Source organism: Cornus florida, unplaced genomic scaffold, assembly GCF_030987335.1.
Source record: "Cornus florida cultivar Cherokee Brave unplaced genomic scaffold, ASM3098733v1 CherokeeBrave_3.0.0_Hap2_Chr08, whole genome shotgun sequence".
Lineage (NCBI taxonomy): Eukaryota > Viridiplantae > Streptophyta > Magnoliopsida > Cornales > Cornaceae > Cornus > Cornus florida.
The window spans coordinates 3,030,546-3,056,124 of record NW_026775578.1 but is presented as its reverse complement, the minus strand read 5'-3'; the positions used below and the strand labels follow the sequence as shown (position 1 = coordinate 3,056,124).

Genomic DNA, 25,579 nt, shown 5'->3' with positions numbered 1-25,579 from the left:
CCGGTATGTTCGTGTTTATATTTCTTAGTCACGATAAAAATAAATAAACAAAAATATTGTAGGAGGAAGAAATAGCGAGAAATTATTTATAAAAAAGGAAAGAAAAAGGTGATGTTTTCAATTTTATTGTTACCTAATGTATATTAGACTTGGATTATATTTGAAATTTAATTGTTTATTAACTATAATCCAACCATTTATATATATATATATATTATATATATATTTTTGGTGTTTAAGAATGCAAAAGAGTAAATTAGACTGAATAATTAAAAATGTAATTTCAATTTAAAGTTTATAAAAATGTTGAACTTTTCGTTGACAAAAAAGTTATCGTGAAATGGTGGGGTTACTTGATTGTCCAACAACGGGGACGGATTGTGATGCATGTGATCGACGGACACTTTTCATACACGTGAATATATGTACGACAAATGGAAGGCATTTGGAATTTGGAGACAATTACAAGCGTAACGCTACAGCTATTATATTCTAATAAAAAGATAAACCTTGTGGCATGTATTATAGAGTAATATATTATTCCAATTCTTGTCAAAATTTCCAAATACAGAAAAGAGCACCTGCTTAAGTTATACTACTATATTTTTGTTAATTCTTAATTACCCTTTGAAATCTAAACTGTCCACTCTCTGATGGAGAACCGACCGATTTCAATGGAGAAATTTGATAATTGACAAGTTCTTTCAAGGTTTCATGTGAGCATGTAAAAGAATGATCAACCTATAGTAAATGATATGTGACGATAACAGTATAAAATGTCTTAAAGTATCTCATAATTTATTATTGAGCATATGCAATCTCCTGTCTCACATGTATCGGGAGAATTTAAACTCCCGATCTTCAAAATGTAAGAGTCTTTGTCATTATACTAAATTCATTTAAAGTTGTGATATAAAACCTTTTGGTACTTATGTAGATTTTTATTGCACATTTTTTGTATTCATTACTTATACAAGATTAAAACTAATAAACAACAAAATTCATTAACACTATGATGATGTCATCTTTGTACAATATTAATTTATTTGGTAAAGAAATAGACAACACAACGAGTCACTTAAGTCTAATAATAAAATAAAAATAAATTATACTAACATTTCTTAAAGTTAAATTTATCTTTAGAGTTAGATATTTTTATTGGATGATGATCCCAATTTTACTAAATTTTCATCAAAATCTGGTATTTTTTAATTTGAGAAAATTATGTCATTTTACTGCAAAGTATTAACATCATCAACTAGGGATTTACCCAAAGTAAAAAGGTATATCAATGCAATTTATGGGAGGCTAGTGCAATTATGCCATACATATGGGAAGCGTAAAGTAAGAATATAAAATTTAAGGGGTAATTCGGACATTGCAACATTCAAAAATATTCCATTTTTTAATTATACAGTACATTACAACGTTACAAACTACGAGACGCGCAGAGTTGCGCACAGACGGTCCGCCCTTGTTGCCGCCTTCTCTTCCCCGGCTTAAACTTGGATCACAAACCAAAAATAAACCCTAATTTCACATTCCTCTTTGTAACTTCCGATTGAAAAGCTCCAAAACTTTCGAATTGTTTTCAATCCAAAAAGTGACATTGGAGGTTCGGCTCTTTTTGTTGCCGAACCTCGCCGATTCGAAGACGGTTCATGCCTGACTCTGATCACAAAGTAAAAGAACCCTAATTTCACCTTCCTTTCCTGAAGGCCACGAGAGTGAGCTGCTTCTCAAGTTTTTGGTTTCTATTCAATCAAAAAGGTGACATTGCGAGGTTCGGCTCTGTTTTCTTGTTGGTTGTTGAGAAAAAGGTAAGAGAAAAAGAAAACAAAGTTTTGAATCTTTTGAAATTTTCTTTTGGTTGGGACTCCGAGAAGCCGATAACCTGAACTCATATCTCTTTAATAGTTCTATTTGGCTTGGTTTAATCGTAGTGGGTTTTTGAATTGGAGAGAAACGAGTGTTTCTTATCAATTAGCTGTTCCTTCATCTAATGCTTGCCTTTTGATATAAGAGTTATAAATATCGTCGATATGTTTCTTATAATATATGTATATAAATGCTAAATAAGATTGCCATTTTTCAAATAATGGGTGTAAGATATATCTTTTTTGCTCGAATCTATTTCTCTTGGTCGGACGCATCCAGGAATACCCTTGTTGTTTTGTACTTGAAGACTATTTCTGTGAGTAGTAAATTAACCCTGGAGAAGAAAGAGATTTTTTTTTAGAATTAGAGACTTGGGTTTGATGATTTTTTAGTATGTTAATTGCTACATGAGTTTGGTTCCAAGAGCTTAAGAGGAGTTATATGAAAATGTCGATCGGTTATGAAATTTCTGTCTTATGATTTTTCTTTTTTCTTTTTTAATTCTTGTGCATTGATTTGGACCCGAAAAGTTGTATAGCCATTATGAAAGTCTTTATTAGGTGATGATACAAAGTCTGCTAGTCTGTGACACTCTCATTAGAATTAGTAGTGTGTTGACCGATAACTTAAGCCTCAAGGACAGAAACACCTTTTTCTTTTTCGTCATCTGCCGTACCTGGTGTGTTTGGTTTGAATTTATGTCAGTTGTGATATTCTCTTATGAATTGCCCATATATTCAAAGTGTGGATTTAATCAGAATGTGTATTATTGTATGGTGTGCATCTTACTTGAATTTTTTTGTGGCCTACTTGTAACTTACTTGAAGAGAACACATAAATTGTTTCAATGTATAATACGTTTAACTGACTGCATGTAATAGAAATTATGAGCAATGCATGATGATAAACTATTAGAATATCACAACTCACCTGCAAAATTGAAACAGGGTTTATTTGGTTCTCTTGGGAAACATCCTTTTTTTCCTTTTCCCTTTTATCTGTGTGTGTATTTTTTTGGTAGGCAGAAATCTTCCTGGTGATTATGCACTGAGATATGTCTCATTTGTTTCCATTCAAAATTTAGGGGATCAATAATCTTCAAGGAAGAGCATGGCTACCATTCAAGATATTAGTGTTGCAGCTGCAATTAATATTCTTTCTGCAGTCGCATTCCTTGTGGCCTTTGCAATATTACGACTTCAACCTGTCAATGATAGAGTGTACTTCCCAAAATGGTATCTGAAGGGTATAAGAGCTAGCCCAACACGTTCAGGGGCTTTTGCGTCGAAATTTGTCAACCTGGACTTCAGAACTTACATAAGGTTTTTGAATTGGATGCCTGCTGCATTAAGAATGCCTGAACCTGAGCTTATAGATCACGCAGGACTTGATTCTGTTGCTTATATTCGGATTTATATTTTAGGGTGAGATTCTAAGATGCAGATTTACATTTTTTATTACTTTTTTGCACCATATTCTGTACTTAAAATATGTTATCTTTCATTATCTCTTAATTGCCAAAGAATGCTTTTGCAATTTTCTTCTTGATAACTTAAAAACAGATAAAAATATATAGAGATGAATACATTGCACGCACCGTTTTATCTTTGTTTTCTTCTTTTTAATTATATGGACTGTTAATCTTTAACATTCTTATGCAGCTTAAAGATATTTGTCCCTATAGCTGCACTTGCTTTTGCGGTGTTGGTGCCTGTAAATTGGACTGGAGGAACACTATCGCATATTCAGGATCTAACATTCAGTGATATTGATAAACTCTCAATATCCAATATTCCATCTGGATCAAAAAGGTGGGAAGTATTTTTGTTTCTTTAAATTTTTTATGCATAGGCTGTAGCTAGTGGTACTTCCTCGCCCTCCAAAGTGGAAGGGCCAGGGTTCAAGTCCTCGTAGAGGCAAAGTGGGTGCGTGAGTTTCTTGCCAAGGTAAAAAAAAAAAAAAAAATTGTGCATACGTTTTTTATTTGTGACATTCCAAATATCTTTTATATAAGGTTCTAATAATTTTGTAGGGCTTTTTTTAAAGGAGTATGTCTTTATTTACAAATTGATGATTGCCAGTTTTAACTTTTAACTATGGTCCTTTAAAATCATCTAGCATACAGCATGTTTTAAAACACCACTCTTTACAAATATTGGAATATAAAATTTTAACCTTTATTGCTTGTATAACTGGGAGGACACATCATTAAAGAGTTGCTAAAAATTTTTGAACACCAATGCCACCATCCTCCCTTTTAGCACCCCGAGAAAAACTGTAAAATGTTGGTTTTGAATTATTGTTGACAAGAGTTAAATCCTTAATTCTCGTAAGTTTTTTTATTAGTTCACTATTTATATGACTCTTCAATTTCACCATTTTTGCCATGGCAATAATGCTGGGCCATAATACCCTTGACTAAGTCAATTTCTTTAAATTTCCATTCAGGTTTTGGGCACATCTAGTAATGGCCTATGTTTTCTCATTTTGGACATGGTATATGTTATACAAGGAATACAAGATCATAACTGCTATGAGGTTGCATTTTCTAGCTTCTGAAAGTCGTCGTCCAGATCAATTCACTGTGAGTTATATAAAAAAATTATCTTTATCAAGAATATTTTAGATAAAATCTATTTGTTTATGCAGCACATATTTTTTTTTTTGGTAAATAAAAATTAATTGCAAGTAATTGGAAGGGATTTGCAGTCTATCTATATGACAACTAAGTGTTATCAACTGGAGGTTATTTTCTTCAGAAATTATGCAGCTGCAAAGTAGTTTAGTGCTTAACAGAAAGCAGGTATATCTTGGATAGGAGTATAATGCCACCAATGATTGACTCTTGGTCACATTCTCACTATATATAAAACGTTACAATCAGTTCATTTTATTGTGTTTATGGTGTTTTTCTTCAACCCTACTATTTTGGTGGTGATTTAGATTTTTTATAATTTGGGATGTTGGTGAATTAAATGTGTGGCAAAAAAAAAGAAAAAGGAAAAAGAAGAAGAAGATATTATGCGAAACAAAATCTGTGAGATAATGGTTTGTCTATGTGTAATGAAGACCGGTAACTGTACTAGTGAGGAAGAGTAATGTGATCTACAACTAGGGTAGTAAAGGAACAAGGAAGACCAAGATCAATGTGGATTGAGTTAGTAAGAATATATATGATATTGGTATGTGTTGCTCTCAATTTCTTCGTTTAAACAATCAGTTTTCATAATTGTCATATACAAAGTTGATTCTAGCTACTAATTGGGAAATGGTTGCAAATTTGGAGATTTCTTGCTTGCCATACTGGTCATGTTAGCAATTCTTCAGCTGACCTTTCTAAACCATGCTTCACAATCCTTTTTTCAAGATAAAGCAAAGACTTTCTTGTGTTTGTTAACATGTTACCAAATGATGTGCTTACACATATTTTAGCTCCGATCATTAATTCCAATTCCTTTTGCAGGTTCTGGTAAGAAATGTTCCTCCAGATTCTGATGAATCAGTGAGTGAGCACGTTGAACATTTCTTCTGTGTAAATCATCCTGATCTTTATCTTACACATCAGGTTTGTGTCTTTATTAACTGCATTCATGATTGACTTGTAAAATTTAAAGATTTTACACAAAACATGGGAGAAAAAAGAAGCAGCAATACTCCTCCCATTAACGTTGAGTTATGAGGAAATAAGTATTGGCTGAAAGTTCCTTTTAGAGTGGAGCTAGTGTTTTAAAGTTCTGAAGTCGTTCTGAATATAAGTTCCTAGCGCTGAAAGATCTTTATACTTTGAATTTCTAGGTTGTTTACAATGCAAACAACCTTGCAAAATTGGTGGCAAAGAAGAAGAGTTTGCAAAATTGGCTGGTCTATTACAAAACCAAATATGAGAGAAACCCTTCAAAAAAGCCGACCACGAAGGTATTCTTGTCTACATGATAAACCTTTCATTTTGGTTTACATCTGCTCAAAAGACAATCTTTCTCACTTGTTAAATATTTGATATTTCAATATTGTAGTATCTCCTAAGTTCATCATCTCATATTTAGTTATGTACAGACAGGTTTCTGGGGCCTTTGGGGAACAACTGTGGATGCTATTGACTACTATACAGCTGAAATTGGGAAGATGAGTGAAGAAGTAAGATACCATAATTAGAAGTTATCATTTGCACTTCAACTTATCAACTAATAATTTGCAGTATGCAAGCTGACCTATGGGCATACACAAGCATGCTTGTTCTAAATGTTTAGCTGTGGATTTCTCTCTGAGTACACAGTGAGTTGGTTCAATTATCATGAATTACAGTACCGGAGCAACTTGAAAATTGGTTGCCTTTTTCTTTTCTCAACCTAGGCCCATTATGAATTTATTTTTGGACCGAGTCTCTAATTGTTGGTTGATTGTACCTATAACATTGGGAATTTTTTTTTTCCTGAATAATGGATGTGTTAGGGGCTTGTAAGGATTAAAGTGGAGATGATTCTAAAGATGAACTAAAACTGTATTGGATATGAGGATGCAACATAAAAACTGAATTAAGAGCTTATGACAATATATATTGTTTTTGTGTTAAGAATGATAAAGAAGACAGATATGCTCTAGCTAGGGTAAGGGGAAGGAAAGGAATGTTAGGGGCTTGATTCATCTTAAGGAATTTTTTTTTTGGGCTTGTACCTTCATATGTGAACTTCTATGACAAATCTTGTTTAATTGGGTACACAGTTAGCTCCTATTCTTGTGATTTTTACGGAAACATTACATATGTTGGTGGCCTTCAATTAGTTGGAACTTTCACACTCTATCAGTCTATGTGCATAGGTGATGAACGGCATTGCATAGAGACTCAGGATGCCTAAGTTTTAGTCAAGAGGTTAGAGGCGTGTCATTTGAGGGTGAAGATTTTCTACCATAATAAGAGAATTGTTTGGGCAGGTCAGCGATCTCTTTTGCCCGTTTATCTTTTACCTGTCTTGATTAACTTCAGGGTTATTCTTGGCCACATGATTTGGGTGAGACCATAGAGGGTGAGAATTTTCTACCACAATAAGATAGCTGTTTGGATTGGTCGGTGATCTCTTTTGTCCCTAAATATTGTTCCAGACATAATTACTTCAGGGGTTATTCTTGTTCACATAATGTGGGTAAGACCAAAGCAGTGTGTTGCTTATGGCAGCAAAATCATGTTGATCACAACAGTCCCATAAAAATGATAACAAAATCATTTGTTTTTATTAGGGTGCAACAGACCCAAAACTGAGCTGAGTACTAGATTATTCACGCTTACCTTTGTTAAATTTGTAAGAGGTGCAAGTTTAGCTTGGCTAGAATGAAAGGCCATAGACTGCTGGAAAAAGAGGAGATAAGACTCGAGTCTGAGTAATGTGCTGAGTGGGATTTTCACTGAACTGGATCCCGGCCCCCAAACTCACTAGTTTAGTTTAGGATCCATAGCGTAGCTAAAGCTTAGCTTGTTAAGCATTTAAACTTAAGATTCAAGCTGGGGGTTGGCTTTATTAATTGGTTATTGATCCTGAATGAGCTTCATAATTGTTGAGCTGGAGCAGCTCCCATACAAATTTGTTCATTTAATGACTATGAAGTTTCATGTTTTCTATGGCTCGTCAAGAGGAATTTCTTCATTTGGTTGGATTACTAGAACGTAGTGGGTTCCGTAGGCTCTTGAAAAAAACAAACTATAATAGCTGTCATGGTTTATTTCTCAGTATAGTTGTATAAGAGGAAGTGTGTACATAACTGTAATGTTTTGTCATTCTTTTGTTTGTTCTATAGGATACAAATCCCTTTAAAGGGTTCTTTTCCATTTTTTTTCTTCGGTTCTTTATCTCCGCAGTTTTAACAAGTGGGCCTATTGAACAGGGATGTCATTGCACTGGTGGTAGGGTGATGTTTTACCACCATATTTATGAACCATTATGTGTCATTATCACTGTAAACATCATATGATTATCATGTCTTTTAGCTTTTATTTACTTTTAGCTCTGGCCTCAGCTTGATATGATACTAACAAGCCAAAGTTTGTTCTATCTTACAAATTTTCTTTAATATATAGCCTCAACCCATAATAGAATTTCTGTGTCTGACTTTTATTGATAATTTAATCTAGGAAAGTGCAGAGAGAGAAAAGGTTTCAAGTGATCCTAAAGCCATAATTCCCGCGGCATTTGTTTCATTCAAAACGCGATGGGGAGCAGCCGTCTGTGCTCAAACTCAACAATCAAGTAATCCGACAATTTGGTTGACAGAATGGGCTCCCGAACCACGTGATGTTGTTTGGGATAATCTTGCAATACCCTTTGTTGAAGTCACTGTCCGAAGATTGCTCATGGCTGTTGCTCTATTTTTTCTGACATTCTTCTTTATGATCCCTATAGCACTTGTCCAATCTGTAGCCAACATTGACGGCATTCAGAAGGTTCTTCCTTTCTTAAAGCCACTAATAAAAATGTAAGTGACTCTTGCTTTGAATTAATTAATGTTTTTCTTTTGGTATTTAGTCCTTTTTCTTCCTTTTAATTTATGAATGAGCTTTTGATTCAGTATTGGTCACCAAAAAAAAAAAAAATTGTTCTTATATTGTATTATGCACTTGTTATTTATATACTCTTGTCGATCCAGTTTCACCTTTTGTTGTTATCAAAGATCTTGAGTGATTGAACAAACAAAGGTGAAAATTAAATATTTATTGTGTTACCATAGAAGCACATTCATCGTAGTGAACACATGGATGTTATGACAATTTCAGTGACTAAATGGGACAGCCTTACTTTGAGCATACAACTTCAGTGACTAATATATAGAATGAATGTTGGGACAATTGGATCAAAAGTAGCACACTACAATGGGATAAAAAGCATCCTCATGTAAATGAATAAAAATGATACGTTTTTTTTGTTTCCTTTTTTAGTCTATATGGGTATTTGATAGTATTGCCCCTGCTAGGATAACCATATATAGAAATTAGCCCAGATTATGGAACTCTCTTTTACTTATCTCTTTGAAATCATCATCCTTGCCTTTATCCCATGTGAATAGGGTCGGCCACATGAATTTTTTTTCTCCAATCCTTCCTATTCCAAGCCATTTCACCTACTATATTTAAATTTTTAAAATCATTTTTAATAACCTCATCCCATGTTATTTTTGTCTGCCCTCTCCGTCTCTTACCTTCTATTATGACTAGTTTTTTTCGTTTGACCGGTGCGTCTCTAGGTCTCTAATGTAGGTGTCCAAACCATCTAAGTCTACTCTCTCTAATTTTCTTACTAATGGGAGCCACCCCTAATTTTTCTCCCGCACTCTCATTAGTGACCCAATCTCTCCTAGTCACTTTGCTTAGCCATTTTAGCATTCTCATTTCCGTTACATGAAGGCATTGCTCTTGTTTCTTTTTTAGGGCCCAACACTCCGCCCAATACAACATAGTTGGTCTAATAACGGCCCTATAGAATTTTCCTTGTAGTCTTTGTGTTATTCTTTTATCACTGAAAATTCCACTAGCTTGTCTCCACTTGATCCAACCCCCTCCAATTCTTCTAGTTATATCACTATCTGGCTCCCCATCCTTTTGTATTATTGATCTTAGATATCGAAAATGTTGTTTTGAAAAAAAAAATTGGTCTTGAAGTCTTAACATTAGATATTGAAAATGGTTGCCTATCTCTTTGAAATGAAAGTGTTTATTTCTCAATTTTTTATTATGTAGCTGCGGATAAATAATTAAATTTCCTAATCTTGTTTTATTTATTTATTTTTTACAGTGGTGTCATCAAGTCTTTCATTCAAGGTTTTCTTCCAGGGATTGCCCTAAAGATATTCCTTATTTTTCTTCCAATGATTTTAATGGCTATGTCCAAAGTAGAAGGATTTACATCTCTCTCATCTTTAGAGACAAGATCAGCTGGGAAGTATCATTTATTCTTAATTGTCAATGTCTTTCTTGGGAGCATTATTACAGGCACGGCATTTCAGCAGCTTCATAACTTTATTAATCAGCCTCCTACAGAGTACGTTATATGTTTACACTTTACTCCTATATATGAATTATTCGCTACTATTTGTAGTTAATAGTTAGTGAATAGACATGTAATGAATTTCTTTAACTAAGCTTAGTTGAACTGGATTGAAGGTCTTAGATTATTTTAACTACCTTATGCACCTAAAATGTAATTTGCCTTTGCAACTTCCTGAGGAAATGAGCCTTGCATATCTAAACTCTAAAATCACATCATTTTGTTGAATATTTTTCTAGTTTATAAATGTTTGGGGAACTGACCTCAAACATGGGTGAACTAAAGAATTTCGCCAATAATTTTCTTTCTGCTGAAGTCTTTGATCCTTCAGTTTAGTTGTTATTTATTTATTTATTTTAAATGCTAAAATTGCATTCGTCTACTGCACTTCGATTTCTTATGATATGATGTATTACTAATAATGATAATCTTTAATGAGATTAATGTTTCTACTTGTTGGTATATGCTAGAACCCTATATCACTTTATGATGTTCTTTTCTCATGCATTTTTATTTAATTTGAAAAAGTTACTGGATATGCGAGGCTATTAATACATTCTTTTTTAGATTTTCACATTTTTTTATTATTATTTAATAATACAGTTCAAGATTTTGTTGGCTCGGCTTGCAGGATTCCAAAAACTATTGGCGTTTCAATCCCAATGAAAGCTACTTTCTTTATCACTTACATTATGGTTGATGGCTGGTCTGGCGTTGCTGCAGAGGTCCTGAGGTTGGTTCCACTAATTCTGTTTCACCTAAAGAATACATTCCTCGTCAAGACAGAACGAGACAGGGAGGAGGCAATGGATCCTGGTTCCTTAAACTTTGCCACATATGAACCTCGCATACAGTTGTATTTCTTGCTGGGACTTGTATATTCAGTGGTCACGCCCATACTTCTTCCTTTCATTATTGTCTTCTTTGCCTTTGCCTATCTGGTTTTTCGCCATCAGGTATATATAGATATATTCTTTGCCTTTGGAATTGGTTATCATCCTTTAATTTGTTGGCACCATTATATATAGATATATTAATTTTGTGGAAAAGGGAGAACAGTGAAGCTCATGAAAATAATTTTGTTTATCAACCAGTGGAAGCACAAATTGACCTTAAATACACAAAACTATTTGTTAGTCGCAGTTTTATTTCTAAATCATTTTATGTCGCTGGTTGAATGGATGCTTGTGATTGGTTCTTTGTTTAAAATTATTAAGAAAAAATCACAAAGAATCAAATTCTACCGTGTAAATGTTACACTAGATGATGAAAAAAAAAATAGTTATGTAAAATATTAATCTAAAAGGAATGACAGACAAACAATAGAATAAAAGCCAAAATATATCAAGGAATTATACAAGTTCCAGATGGTCTATATTGACAAGTAAACAGTGTTCTCTTGTTATATTTTTAGATTATATCAATTTAACTGTCCAACCAAGGAGCTCTAAGATACTAAATACTTATTTACCATTTGATAATAAAATGCAAATTGTCGTTTTTGATTGATTTCATTGCATAAAGCCAAAAAAATGGGAGGATAGGTGCTTATATGTGGGTGTTTTACAACTCTCTAGGAAGTTGATTTTCACTCCAGGTGGCCTCTGTAAAAGAAATTGATTGGTCTAATTATGAATGCGGGATGGCATTGACTTGATTATTTCACAGACAACATATCTGAAACAGTGTCATAGATAATAAAAGAGATACAAAAGCTATTTAAAGTCTGCAAAACATATTTATGGTTTTGAATGATCACAAGAAATTATCACCCAAAGAGAGTTATACAGAAATATAGTGATTTGTCAAGTTGAATGGAGCCCATGTCAACCATGTAGTTAGTTATTCAAATTTTCAAAATATGTACTGTGGTAATTGGATTACAGAGAGCTTCTACATATGTTGAAACACACGTTACATTTTATAACTGAAGTGATACAATAGGTAGAGTGGAGTACAATAAGAAGTGAAATATAAAATTTTGTAGGAATTCATTTGCACTCTATTTTATCTTGGTTTCACGAGTTTTATCTGCTTGTGAAGTTTTCACATGGTCATTGGTGTTAGATTTTGTTTTTGGTTCCTAACAGTCCATCTTGTAGGAACTACTGGTTAATGAATTTGATCAAGTAGGCAGAATATTATTTATTATAAAAATGCAGATGAGAACCTTGCACTCTTTACACTGAACATTTTAAGTGAAGTTTTTAAAATCTAACCTTGTACAGAGATTCTATGAGCATGTTATGTATTTGTTGGTAGTCATCATTGTACTCATAATATAACAATTATTTTGAATTGTTAAATTGCTTTCTGTTGCAAGATCATCAATGTATATGACCGGAAGTATGAGAGTGGGGCAGCATTTTGGCCAGACGTGCATCTTCGTATAATAATTGGTTTGATAATATCGCAATTTCTACTGATGGGATTGATGAGCACGAAAGATGCTGTACAGTCGACACCTTTCCTAGTTGCACTTCCAATCTTGACAATTTGGTTCCATCGATTTTGCAAAGGACGCTTTGAATCAGCATTCATTAAATTCCCATTACAGGTTCGTATGGAATACTCTATTAAAAAAAAAAGAAAAAGTGTGTCCAGTATGCCTTTTACTTATGAACATATGATATATGTGTATCAATACTGATCTGTGATTACTAGGAGGAGAAAATCTATGCAACAAGATATATCAACGTGTTGTATCTGGTGTTTTTCTGTAAGAAAAGAAACAACTAATGTTGAGGTATTTGACCCCAAAAAAAAGGGAATAAAACTACAGGAGTTGTAGTATAAAGGGCTCTGATATCAACTGTTTGGTACAATGAAAGAGAGGAAACATGATTGTCTGAGGAGTCAGAGATGGGTCATTTGTAGCCACTTCAGCATCTATTTTCGCTACCCCTAGATCAGTCTATTACCTATTTTACATTCTTACTTTTAAAGGGGCAAACTCTAGTTTAGTTAGCAAATGGAAGACATTTACTCAAAATGCTTCAATACAAAACTCATCTGGGGCACTTGTCTTCCTTGACAACCTTGCAGCATGATTGTTGTCCTCGTCTCAAAATAACACTCCAGACTTCACCTTAATTTTAGCACAATCCTGTGCTCTAGCTGAGATGTTCAGAAAGGTAGAAATGGGTCATCATACTTCACCTACTTATTATTGGTTAGAATCATATTGGACCTATGCCCCATCTGCTGCTGGAAATTTGTTGTTCTAAATTCCAATTCTATCTTGCTCCTCTGTAAACCAAAACATTTCTCGACTTACATTTGTGCTATACAAGGCATGTGGCCTGGCTGATCAGCACAATGACCCAGTGTGATTTGGACAAGGCCTCTACCTACAAATTTTCTGTTTCCAATGCACGCTCTCCTTTAATACTGAGAACTTCAAGTTGCAAAGAAGGAAACCCAACTTTCTTTTCTTAGGGACACCTCTCGATCAATTTGTTAATTATTCTACTCTTTAATGGTAAAGCTGTAAAAGTTTGCATGTTTCCTTCACTAAGATCTTGTTTTTGAGGAGCTATGTTTTTAGAAAATTATTAATTTTATTTTTTATTTTTGCCTAGTTGATATATGCTTTTAGAAAATAAGGATATAATTTTTTTAGATATTTCTGCTTAGATACACTTTCGTACAGGTGGATGAATGATTCTACTTCCTGATGACGGAAAAAAGAACATACCACCTTTTGCATGACTTTTTCTTTTGCAGTACTTCCTGCAAGTGGAATTTTGTCATTAGAAAACTGCCACGGGATACCTTGATTTGCTGTATTATGAATTTATGAAAGCATCTCAAGATATTACAGTTTCTCTCTCTGTCTTACCCCACATCCTATGGCTCAAGCCTAGCAACCGTGTCTTGACTCACATCCTAGCAAATTCACAATTAACTGAATGACACCCCTTTTCATACATAGCCATATGGTTGTCGTCAAACTTTGTGTCTGCTTTGCAGACCATCTTATAGCTGATACTAGTATTATTGAGAAATTCGGCAAAAAAGAAAAGGAAATATTGATCAAAGTATTAACTGTCATCTTTTAAGGTACTTGTTGTTGATGCCATTTACACTGCTATTTGATTTGGTGGGATGCTGGGGACATGATAAAAACTATATGCTTCTGACGTCTCATTGAGTAAAATCTAATTCTCAGTATGGTGTCTTTCATTCATGTGCGATAAAGATCTTTATTTGATATATCTGATCGCAGGATGCAATGGTGAAGGATACATTAGAACGAGCTACAGAACCAAACCTAAACTTGAAAGCCTATCTGCAGAATGCATACGTGCACCCAGTTTTTAAAGGCGGCGAGTTTGAGAAACCGCAGGCAATTGATGAGGAAGAGGAGAGCCTACTTGTTCCAACCAAGAGGAGTTCCCGGAGAAGTAGCAAAAATGGTTCTGAAGCCGGTTCTGAAAATGGTGTGTGAGATATCAAGGCATCAATTTTACAAAGACTCGTTCTTGTTGCTTTTGTCTTTATTTTGTGTTTTTGTACTTGCATTAGGATTTTGCTATTGAAATGTCAATATTAGGGAGAAAATGCGTGACACAGTTCATTGTTCATAGGCACAAAGTAAAGTTATAGATGTGTATAATGAGAACTACTGGCTCAATTAAGCATTTACATCGTTCATTGTATATCGTTCATCGGTACCAGAAAGTTGCGGACTTCTCAACTAAATTGTGTAGGCTTTACGTGTACAAGAAAGTTGTGACCAACAGACTCACACACAGATTTGTTGCCAACAAATTTTCTCTTCAATCGTGCTACTTGTTACCGTTGAATTCAGTTTTATACATACTATAAAACCTCTATAAATTAATAGCCTTGGGACCATATAAATTCTATTAATTAACTGGGATTAATTTATAATTATTAATAAATTAAAATTTTACTAATTTAACAAGATATTTTATGTTACTAAAACATTTATTTTTTTCCAACATGATCACAGAAAAATTTCAATACAATGTTCTGTTTGGATTACCGAATTTGCCTAAAATTGGATGATTTGGTGCTTCCAAACATAGTCTTGGCAATCCTTGCAATGGTTTGCCCATATGTTTTATTATACTCCATGTACAATGAACTAGCCAAATGTCTCACTTTTCTTATATAGCCAGGTGTTAATTCATTTCCAAATTTTGTTTCAGAGAACAAACTCAGAAGCTGCTTTGGATTGCCTAGAAGAATTAAATATATAATGCACTGCTTGTTCGCTTGTCAGGTCATTTGTTATTCACACCCCTGACAAAAGGCTCCACCTTCAGTAGTGACATGGATTATTAAATAGAGGGTTAAAAAACAGGGGAGGAAGAAAAATGGATATGTTTTACTGTATCTGAATTCCTATTCCTTCTCCAAATATAAAGGGAAAAACAAAACAGATACATGTTTTGCTCACAGATACACTGTTAAAGGAGGAGCCTAACAATAAATTTGATATATCATTATCAGATGGATGGATGACTACAACAAAAACGAGTTCCATTTTACTCTTCAGAACCTAACAAAAATGGGCAGGGCACTGCATTTTACAAGGATTTTGAGGAGAAACAGAAGTAAAAAACACATGACTACCATTTTAAATTAATGGCCAGATCCAACAGCGCTTCCACTTGGCGCATTGCCCGCTGCTTCTCCTGTTGCTTCAACCTACTTGCAACGGATTCAGGATCGAGCCCTTGTGCATTTTGTGCTTCATTTTGTTCAGAACGAACCTCTTGGAGCAACGCGTCAACCTCCCGGACAAAATCTACTCTCAGGAGGACATCATCAGCTTCTAGTGATGGTCTAAGTGGACCTTGATGCTGACAAGGCAAAAAAAATAAAAAATTTGATACTCGTTGCACTTGAATACATAATTGGCAACTATTCAGCATGACACAGAAAATTAGGTATATGGCTAACATATACCGTAAACTTCAAATTTAAACAACTCATTTAAATCCAGCAAAATTCTACTTTTACCAACACAGGTGTTTGTTTTCCAAATAGGATCATTATTTCCTATAACGTTATTTAGTCACAAATAATTACAAAAATATTACTTCTTTCTGCAATTCCCAGAAAGCATGGATATTTTTGAGGGAACTAAAGACCTCACAATTACCCAACAGTATGTTTTTGAAAACTGCCAATACTTAAGAAATATTCCCATTTCAACCAAAGATGCCACAAAGATCACTCTTCCAAATAGTGAAAATAAGATAATATTAGCGGACAGTGAAGCCTTAAACTAGACATGGAGCAAAATTAGAAAAATTAACATAAAACTCATTGACAGGACACTGTAAGTGTATCTGAACTATGTGAAGAAGAACATTCATGATCTCCATGACATTATTCAATTAAAAGGTTACACCAAAGGCCGTATGATCGCATAATCATGAGATACCTTGTCAATGTCAAATCCTGCTGGAACAAGAATACTGAATGGGTCCTCTCGTGGAAAGGTATCAACCATACGCTTTTTGCAGTCCTTCAGCCATTGTTCATCATCAAATCCATCATGCATATTCAAAAGATCGTTGAGCAGTCTCATGGCAGGAGTAGCCTCCCGTTTCAAAATCTCAGTCTAAAACATTAGGTAAATCTTAGATGGCAAAGAAGCAGCACAACTTAAATTCAGAAGAAAGGCTAGGAAGAGAGAAGGCTAAACTAATGATGTTGCACAATAAGATAGAGTTATACTATATACCTCAACCCGCCTATATAGGAGATCAAGACTTCTAACTGCATCCTTCTCATCCTGGAAAAAATAATGAAACTGTAATCAGGGAGAGAGAGACCCTGATTATCATTTCCAGGAAAAATAGGTCCTGGAAATGGTTCCAAAAACTTCTACTCTTGTGATCCATGTTTAGCCATTATTGTTGATGTTAGACATAACACCAACGAAAAGGGCACAAATTCGCAAAGGCGAACCATGTTCCAGAAAACTGCAAAAATACAGAAGTAAAGAAAGGCAGAGTCTTTCACGCTTTACTTTGTTTTGGATTATTATCCACTTATCCGATTCCATTGTGGAAGACACAATTTTTTTCTGAAGAATTCGCCATGACATATCTGATCCATGCATAATATCATGAAAGATGGATACAAAATTTTGACTGCTACTTAATCGGCAATAAGTCTGAAAAAGTATCTAAAATATCAAATTTAGATATTCGTACCCTGTCGAAGTAAGGAACCATGGCATATATGTTTGGAATAAATTCCATTTTGAGAGAGTTGAAAAAGCACTATCTCGTTGAAAGGTTGAGTTTAGATACAAACTTACATATCAAAGACAACCACCACAACAAAGAAACTTAATATTAAATTTTTTTTTTCTTTCTTCAGAACCAAAAAGCTTGGTGCTATGAATAATCAACACAACAATCACAATCATGATCCTCCATTCCACTATCACTGACATTGTAATTTTAAATAAATAAAAAAGAAAGAAAAAAAGAAAAAAGAGAGAGAACTCTGGTAAATTAAGACCAGCACATTCAGAAATACAAAATTTCCATATCTGATGCTGAAAATATATAGTTTAATTCACTGTGTGCCGGGAAGAAAACATATTTTAGGAGACAAAATTCTCGACATGGTGGTTATTATAGAAATTCTCCGTTGCAAATATTACACAAGTTAGCCACATTATAAACACATTACACAACAATTGCATTGCTACAAAAATAAGAAAAATAGTAAAAAGATTAGTAAAATAGCTAGAATAGTAACGTACATCACGTCGAGCAAGATCAAGGCGATTCCATATGACCATCAGAACAAGTTCAGTGAGTTCACCTTTTACAGCAGCTTCCTCAATTTTCTGCATGCATGTAAAACAGTCATCAATAAACATCAATTTTAGACTTGAAATAAGCTCTTGAACTAAAATGAAGATAGCATTTTGAGTTGGGAGCTTTTATTTTCAGAAAATGCTACCAAGAGGTCTCCCTCATGGCAAGATCAGTGTGCTCTCTTTATTAGCTGTTTTATCGAGAAACTTATTATAAGATTGCTTTGACTTTGTCTTTTTATTCACAGAACTAGAAAACTTTTCCAATTTAATCTGTCAGTCAATAAGGAGAACTCATGACTCTTGTCATGAGAGAACTCTTGACAGTATTACTCTTAATATTCAGAAGAATTCTTAATAACTTTCAGATTTATAAATTAAAAAAACGATGTGGCTTTAAAGAGAAAAACATAAATATGTTGCCTTTAGCTCCCAAAAATAAAATCTTGATGAAAAAAGATTTGTTTTCTGAACAAAGCTCTTACTAAAGTTAGTATTAGATTTTGGTATATAATTTTTTTCCATTGATTAAGCTGACAGATCATTGCTCTTTGCTTTCACCTTTTTTTTCCCCCTGAATTGCTTTCACCTTTATTTTTTCTTTTATTTTTGTTCTTTTTGTATTTATTATATTTTTATAAATACTCTTCTATTTCACCTTTACCTTTATGAGATAGACAATTCCTTTAACCTTTGTTAAACTAGATAAAGCTCCCACAGGCAAGTAAACCCATGGTGAAATTATTCTGATGGAAAGACCTTGGGTTAGCTGCTTAACCTAATATATTTGGTATAAAATGCCCATATATAATTTGTTAACTTCAGTTGAGAGACATGTAGCAAAGACTTGTGTCTTTTTCTCTTATAGGCATATAGAGGGAATTATTATATCATGTAGCATACCAGATGAAGTTGTGAATCTTGTTCTTATGAAATTTTAGGTTCATAGAGTTTAATTGGAATAATTGAAGCCAGACATACAAGAATAATATTTTGATGCTATAACTAATGATCACCTCTTCAATTTCTTCGGCAGATTTGATAAAGCTCGAAATCAATTTCCTGGCTTTTCGAACTTCTTCTTCAGGATAATCCTTCAACCGCAAGCCAATTTCACGATATGCTTCTACCATCTTTTCCTCCTCCTCCTCTTCCTCTTGACGCTTTCGATGCAATTCCTTTGTCTTTTCCCGTTGTCTGGATTGCCATTCCTAACCTAAACAATGTTAGTCCCAGCTCTCAACAGATAGATTACAAAAATATTATATCAGAATCAATATAACAAAAAGAATTGCTTTCAATTGCCAACAAAATACATTTTCAGTTAGGTTACATTTTCAATAAACAACTGATATCTTCTATTAGGATGAGAAATCACAGCATGATATTCAACCTATAACCAAATTTAGAAACCCTTTGAAACCAAAAACCCATAAAGGAATGAATACCCATAATTGACAACAAAATACAGTAATAAAGAACTCAAGTGAAACCCAATAAGCAAAAACATATAGTGAGCGTATATATATTTAGAACTATATACATCGTCGTAGTACTCTTTTGGAAGCCCATGTAGGTCTTGTTCTTCTATCTTCTTGGTCTTAGGCAGAACTGGTGATCGAAACCCTAAAGAAAAGGACAGAGAGAGAGAAATTCCTTAATCTTTTGAGAAAATTTGAAACCTTTAATAGTGAAATGTGGGCGAGGAGGACTAACCCGCGCCGGGTGGAGGGTTAGCCTTGAAAGGTCGGGAACTTAGAGCTGCTGGAATTCTTGAAAGGGTCCAGGTGGGTGGTGGCGGTGGAAGAGGAGCGCACGTTAGCCGGAGCACCTTTGCCTCCATTTTCTACAGATTACAGTGAGAGAGGGTACTACTCCAAGGGGATGATTACAAATTTACATGGGAGTGCAAATTATACGTCGATATACATATATTAGCATTGATGACCCTGTATTTTGCATATTCTCATTTTAGACCCGTTATGACTCAAAATCAAAGTAATGGTGTGATATCATGATACTCCGGGGCTGGTTGGCAATTACGAGCTTATTTGGTAACGTAAATTTATTACAAGATTTTTAAAAATAAAAATATAAAAGCATATTTGATAAAAAATGTTTTACAATGCTGAAGTAAACAAAAATATTATTTTGATGCTTTCAATTTTGGCCTAAAATTTTGAGAGGTTCCACCAACAAATATCAAGTCAAATTGAAAAGCATAGTCTATATATAGGTATTTTCAGAAGGGGAGAAGGGTTACAAAATAGTAAGAGAAAATAATATGGAAGTTACAGATTTTTATTTTTTTGCATTTATTTATTTATTTATTTATTCTTGTAATATTTTTTGTCATCAATGAAGAGTTGTTCTATTTTTGTGTTTTATTTATTTTTTAAGTATGTTAGCTTAAATCATCCATCTCAAGGTAGTGATGAAGCCATCATTGCCGAAATTTAATTAGATCTCTTTTATCATCATTGCTGAAATTTAATTAGATCTCTTTTATTTATCGAAAATTTACTTATTTATGATTCATGGTGGTGAATTCTTCTAACTTGAGATTTTTTATTCATTATTTGACAGCAAATTTTTAATTCAAATTTTATTTTCATTTTTCAAACATTAAAAAGTTGTCTTAAAAATTCGATAATTTATTAACTATTTTTATTAACTACACACAAATCTACAATAGTCAATTCCACCTTACTTATCCTATACTATTTTTATTAACTACACACAAATCCACAAATCTACAATAGTCAATTCCCCTCACAACACTAAAAACCTCTCTGCTAATAATATAGATAACAACTTATGGAACAGCTTGTTAGCATTTCGGATTCCATCAAACTAAAATTAAATGTGCATTAAAAACTTGAACAAAAAGATAAACAAACATTTCATAAAGAAACTAGTATAAACTCTAACAAACTTTTAACAATGTCTTAAATTTCTTCTTGATCCACAGTGAATAAAAAAGAAGTTGAAAAAGATTAGGAAATTCCCATAATAAAAGATATATATGCATATAAAGTTACATAAACATATTTAGAAAGATGGATAAATCCCAAAGTGAAGACATGAACAAATCCAGCAGCTCCAAGAGCCATCATCAACCGCTAGCTTACACAGGCCCTGGATATCCAAACGAAGGTGGTGCCATTCTCTGATGATAGGAGTCATATGGAGGCAGTGGCCTGTCATACATAGTCGGTCTGACACCTTGGTAACCATATCCGCCGTATTGCCTATGATCCATCATCAAACCATCCCCATAAGGCGACTGTCGAAACAAAGGATCATCCCAATAGTAGTTTTGGGGGCCGTGTTGTTGAGGCATACAATCGTTGCCTACGAAAAATCTCCTATTGTGGATGTTACAGTAGTCATCGCTACACACATGATCACCAAAATCTTTTCTGCTGTCAAAATCTTTATCTTTTCTGCTGTCAAAATCTTTTCCTGTGTCAAAATCTTTTCTGCTGTCAAAATCTTTATCTTTTCTGCTGTTAAAATCTTTTCCGGTGTCAAAATCTTTTCTGCTTCCGCTATGCTCATGCTTATGCTTATGCTTATGCTCATGCCTGTGCTGCTTATACTCATGCTTCTCACTCTGATCATTGTTTAAATTATTCTCATCACAACGGCAATCTTTGACTTTTTCCTTACGAGGAACACGTTTCTTGTCACGTCCACAAGACTTGTCATGCCCATGGCCATGGCCAGGATGCTTCTTCTTCTTGAAGAAGTTGTAGTGGTTCTTGTAGTGGTCCTCCTCTTCGTGGTTTTTGTCATTCATGGGAGGATCTTCATAGGACAAAAGCTCTGCCCTTTTCCCAATTTTCGCCAAAACATTCACCAGTGTCATGGGTTCTGCTTTGCCTGTAACTGTTACTATTCCGTTTGGTGCATTTGAATCAATTGAATAAACACCTACAAGGGAAATCAAATATATAATGTGCATAAATAAATACATCAAAATTCTCTACTAAATAAATAAAATAAATGAAAGGTCAATAATAAATAAATCGGTAGCCCAATTCAAAATTGGGTAACGGTTAAAATAGCAAACTAAGCCACAAGATGATGGTACACCTTTAGTATTCAACAATGCTTTCTTCACTTTCACCATGCATCCCGTACAACAACTGACATTCACTTTCAGAATACAAGTCTACAAAATACAACCCAAGATAAATATATTTATAATAGTTACCCATATACACACATATATATATACACAATGAATAATACAGTGAGAGAACATAAAAGGTACCTGATTGGGAGCACCGTCACGGTCATCCATTGTAGATGGTTTGTTTGATTTTTTTCCTAGGAGAGAGAGATAAGACTTCAAGTTTTCTATTGAGTGCATAAAGAAAGAGGCCAGTGGTATTTATGTGGTATTTATGGTTACGGCTTAGCTTGATTGATTATTCAAAATTAATTTGGAAATTAATCTAGGTGACCTTAAAGCTAAAATTTAAATTTCCATATAAATAATCAATAAAAAGGACAATTCTATACTTCACCATTTTGAATTTGTGATTTTATCTTGAATAGGTGACTATTTATTTGTCAGCTTATTTGGCTGTTTTGTGTATTTTAAAATTAATTTTTTAATATAGGAAAGGTTTTAATATAGAAAGGAGAGAAAAAATAGCAAAACCTATGATTATGGAATCCAAACCCTAAGAGCATATCCAATATATATTTTTGTGTAAATCTGATGTGTCAGAGTAGATTTATACAAAAATTTTGTATATTTATTTTTAGCTCCAACGGTTATTTTATATCTTTTGTGTAAAAAAATATCCCCCAATAACAACCAACCACGTGTCTTACCTCACCAGAATTCTAACTTAATAACAAATAATAAAATAAGATTCAAGTATCTAGAAACTACAGAAACCAAAAATATGCAATAACAATTGCGATTGAATTGACTAATCACCAAAAAAGAAGAAAAAATTTAATTTTTATAATTGTATCAAACAACAATTATATAAAATCGTGATTAAAATATATATCTAATTTTACTTATCAAAATATATATATATATATATATAAATTTTTTGGCTAATACATATTTAATTATCTCAATGCACAAGGATAAAAAATCTAAAAAAACCCTAGAATCTACTGCGATAAGATAAGATAAAACGAAAGTGATGAATTAAACTATTTTTATTAAAAATAATAATAATAAAACGAAATTGATAAATCAAACTATTTTTATTAAAAAAAATAATAATAAATAAAAGATAGTTGAACAGTTCTTATCTTGTCGCTCATTGCAGATTTTTCTCTGTGGCGCTCTAAAAGTGAGAAACAAAAAGGCATAAAGAGAACCGCGGGTGGGGAAGGGGGATGAGAGAGAAAGTATACTTACGTGGCTGTGTAAAAGGGCGGTGTAAATTATACCACCCTTTTACACAGTGTATATTTTAGACAAAAAAGTTTTTTAACAGAAGCTATAATATAACTTAATAACTTGAATTCAATATTACCTGTATATATCTTCATTTGAAAGACTCTTTTTATTAAATCTTTAAATAATTAATTAAAACTAGAAGTTGCAAATTTTCATTAGTGATCTCTTTCTGCTAAACAAGAACCTTAATTTTCAACCACTCAATATCTTTGTTGAGCATGTCTTTAAAATTTAATAGTAATTAAAAAAATATATCAAATCAAAATACAATTATAAAAAACTTGTAAGTGAATTATGTAAATTAAGGTTCTTGTTTTTATATATATATATATATATTGAAAAAGATTGGCAGAGGAAAACAAATTAACGATAAAGAGAGAAAACCTAGTGTAATTATTTGTTCTTTCCTTTTATAATTATTTGTTCTTTCCTTTTACTTCAATGGACAATTCATTTATCATTTTGCTAAAATAGGAAACACAATTGCATAAAAGACTATATCGTAATATGTATTAAATTAGAGGACATTAATGTCTTTTTAGCTATCGCCACATCAGATTCAAGATCACATATCAAAATTTAAGTCGAGATGTTATTTTATGTGGTTGCTTATTTGTCAATTTATTTGACTGCTTTGAGTGTTTTAAAAGTAATTTTTAATATAGGAAAGAGAGCAAAATAGCAAAAATTATGATTATGGAATTCAAACCCTCTGATAATTTAATAACTTCAATTGTTGGTTTGGGGGACAGATTAAGTTTTTAAATAATTAAAATTAGAAATTATAATTTTTTACTATGAATGAGCTAGTGACCTATTTCTTGTAAATAAGAACTCACTTCTTTTAAATCGTCAAATAATTAAAACTAGAAGCTACAATTTTTTACCATGAATGAATGACCTCTTTTGAAGTCCTAATTTGGTGTGTTTCTAATTAAGGTTAAATTTGAAAGAGATACATAGAGAAACCTAATAAAAAATAATTAGTAAAGAAAAACAGAGAGAAACCTAAGAGCATCTCCAACCGTTGTGTATATTTTTTTGTGTAAATCTGATGTGTTATTATGAATTTACACAAAAATTTTGAATTATTTAATTTTAGCTCTAACAGTTATTTTATACCTTTTGTGTAAAAATATATCTCCCAATAATAATCAATCATGTGTCATGCCAGGGCCCATAATTTTTATAAACTTACTTAATAAATGGTTGATTCTTTAATGCAATGAGAAAGAGGAATGAAAAAAGAAATATGTTGATTTGACCGTGTAAAAAGGTTGTGTATTTTACACAATCCTTTTACACATTGGTGATGTGGAAATGTAGGTTAACAAACTGCTGGACATGGAAAAAATTTACACATCATAGGTTGCAGTGTATATTTTATACAAAAGAATATTTTAACATACCGCTGGATATGCTCTAAGAACATTTTCATTTTTTTTGTAAATATGATGTGTCATAGTAGATTTACACAAAAAATTTGGATTACTTAAAATTTTTGTACAAAAATGTATCGGCCAATAACAACCAACCACGTGTCCCCACATAATTTGTACAAACCTACTTAATATAAGGTTAATTCATTAAATGGAATGAGAAAAAGAAAGGAGAAAAGAAATATGCTGATGTGGCTGTGTATCTTGAGATAAAAAAAAATTTACACATTATACACAAGGGTGTTTTAACATGCTGCTGGAGATACTTGGTTCTTTCCATTTCCTTCATTTGACAATTTGTTTAGTTTGTTAAAATAGGAAACACAAATGTATAAAAGAATAAAATGTAATACGTATTAAAATAGAGGATATTAATGTCTTTTCAATTATGGTCAGATTGAATATCAAATCTCGAATTTTAATTCAAGTCTTCAATATTTCGTTATTTAGGACTCCCAACTCTATGCATTTACTTTATCTATTTGTAATTTTCTCTAGCGTAAAGTGCATCAAACCCCCCTGAACTATTGGGGTATGTGCAAGAAACCCCCCTGAACTATAAAAGTTGCAAAAAACCTCCCTGAACTATTGGGGTATGTACAAGAAACCCCCCGAACTATAAAAGTTGCAAAAAATTCCCCTGAACTATTAGGGTATGTGTAAGAAACCCCCCTGAACTATATATTTTATTGCAGTATACCCCATCCACACGAATTGATTAACTGAAAGGGGCGATGAAGCCGAGGAATTTGTGGCTGGGATCGGAGTGGTAGATGTCGTTTGAGGAGTGTTTGGATAAGCCAAGGAATCTGTTGCTGGGATCGGTGGGTCTCCTGTCATAGCTCCATCATAGCCGTTGCACCACCTGCCAGATCCGTCGGCTATATATATTGCACTTCTCTGCACCGTTGCGTCAGCCCATCATCGTTACCACCTTGCCCGCCGTTCAGCTCACCTTGCTCGCCGGTCCATTCCACCATCC

At 33.3% G+C, this 25,579-nt stretch overlaps 2 protein-coding genes across 2 annotated transcripts; one reads left to right on the top strand and one right to left on the bottom strand.

Annotated features, from left to right (window-relative positions):
* Nucleotides 1-1,457: 1,457 nt before the first annotated feature.
* Nucleotides 1,458-14,664, top strand: LOC132268915 (CSC1-like protein At4g02900). Its single transcript, XM_059769828.1, has 12 exons — nucleotides 1,458-1,820; nucleotides 2,963-3,302; nucleotides 3,540-3,689; nucleotides 4,327-4,462; nucleotides 5,342-5,443; nucleotides 5,674-5,793; nucleotides 5,932-6,012; nucleotides 8,000-8,340; nucleotides 9,654-9,899; nucleotides 10,537-10,861; nucleotides 12,229-12,462; nucleotides 14,134-14,664. Exons 2-12 carry the CDS (start codon nucleotides 2,989-2,991, stop codon nucleotides 14,353-14,355), a joined length of 2,271 nt encoding a protein of 756 aa, XP_059625811.1. The 5' UTR covers nucleotides 1,458-1,820; nucleotides 2,963-2,988; the 3' UTR covers nucleotides 14,356-14,664.
* A 693-nt stretch (nucleotides 14,665-15,357) lies between these two features.
* LOC132268914 (protein PALE CRESS, chloroplastic) lies at nucleotides 15,358-19,603 on the bottom strand. Its single transcript, XM_059769827.1, has 7 exons — nucleotides 19,438-19,603; nucleotides 19,265-19,347; nucleotides 18,738-18,932; nucleotides 17,665-17,751; nucleotides 16,630-16,680; nucleotides 16,327-16,506; nucleotides 15,358-15,739 (listed from the first exon to the last, which is right to left on the bottom strand). The coding sequence occupies exons 1-7, from the start codon at nucleotides 19,562-19,564 to the stop codon at nucleotides 15,506-15,508; spliced, it is 957 nt and encodes a 318-aa protein (XP_059625810.1). The 5' UTR covers nucleotides 19,565-19,603; the 3' UTR covers nucleotides 15,358-15,505.
* Nucleotides 19,604-25,579: the final 5,976 nt, after the last annotated feature.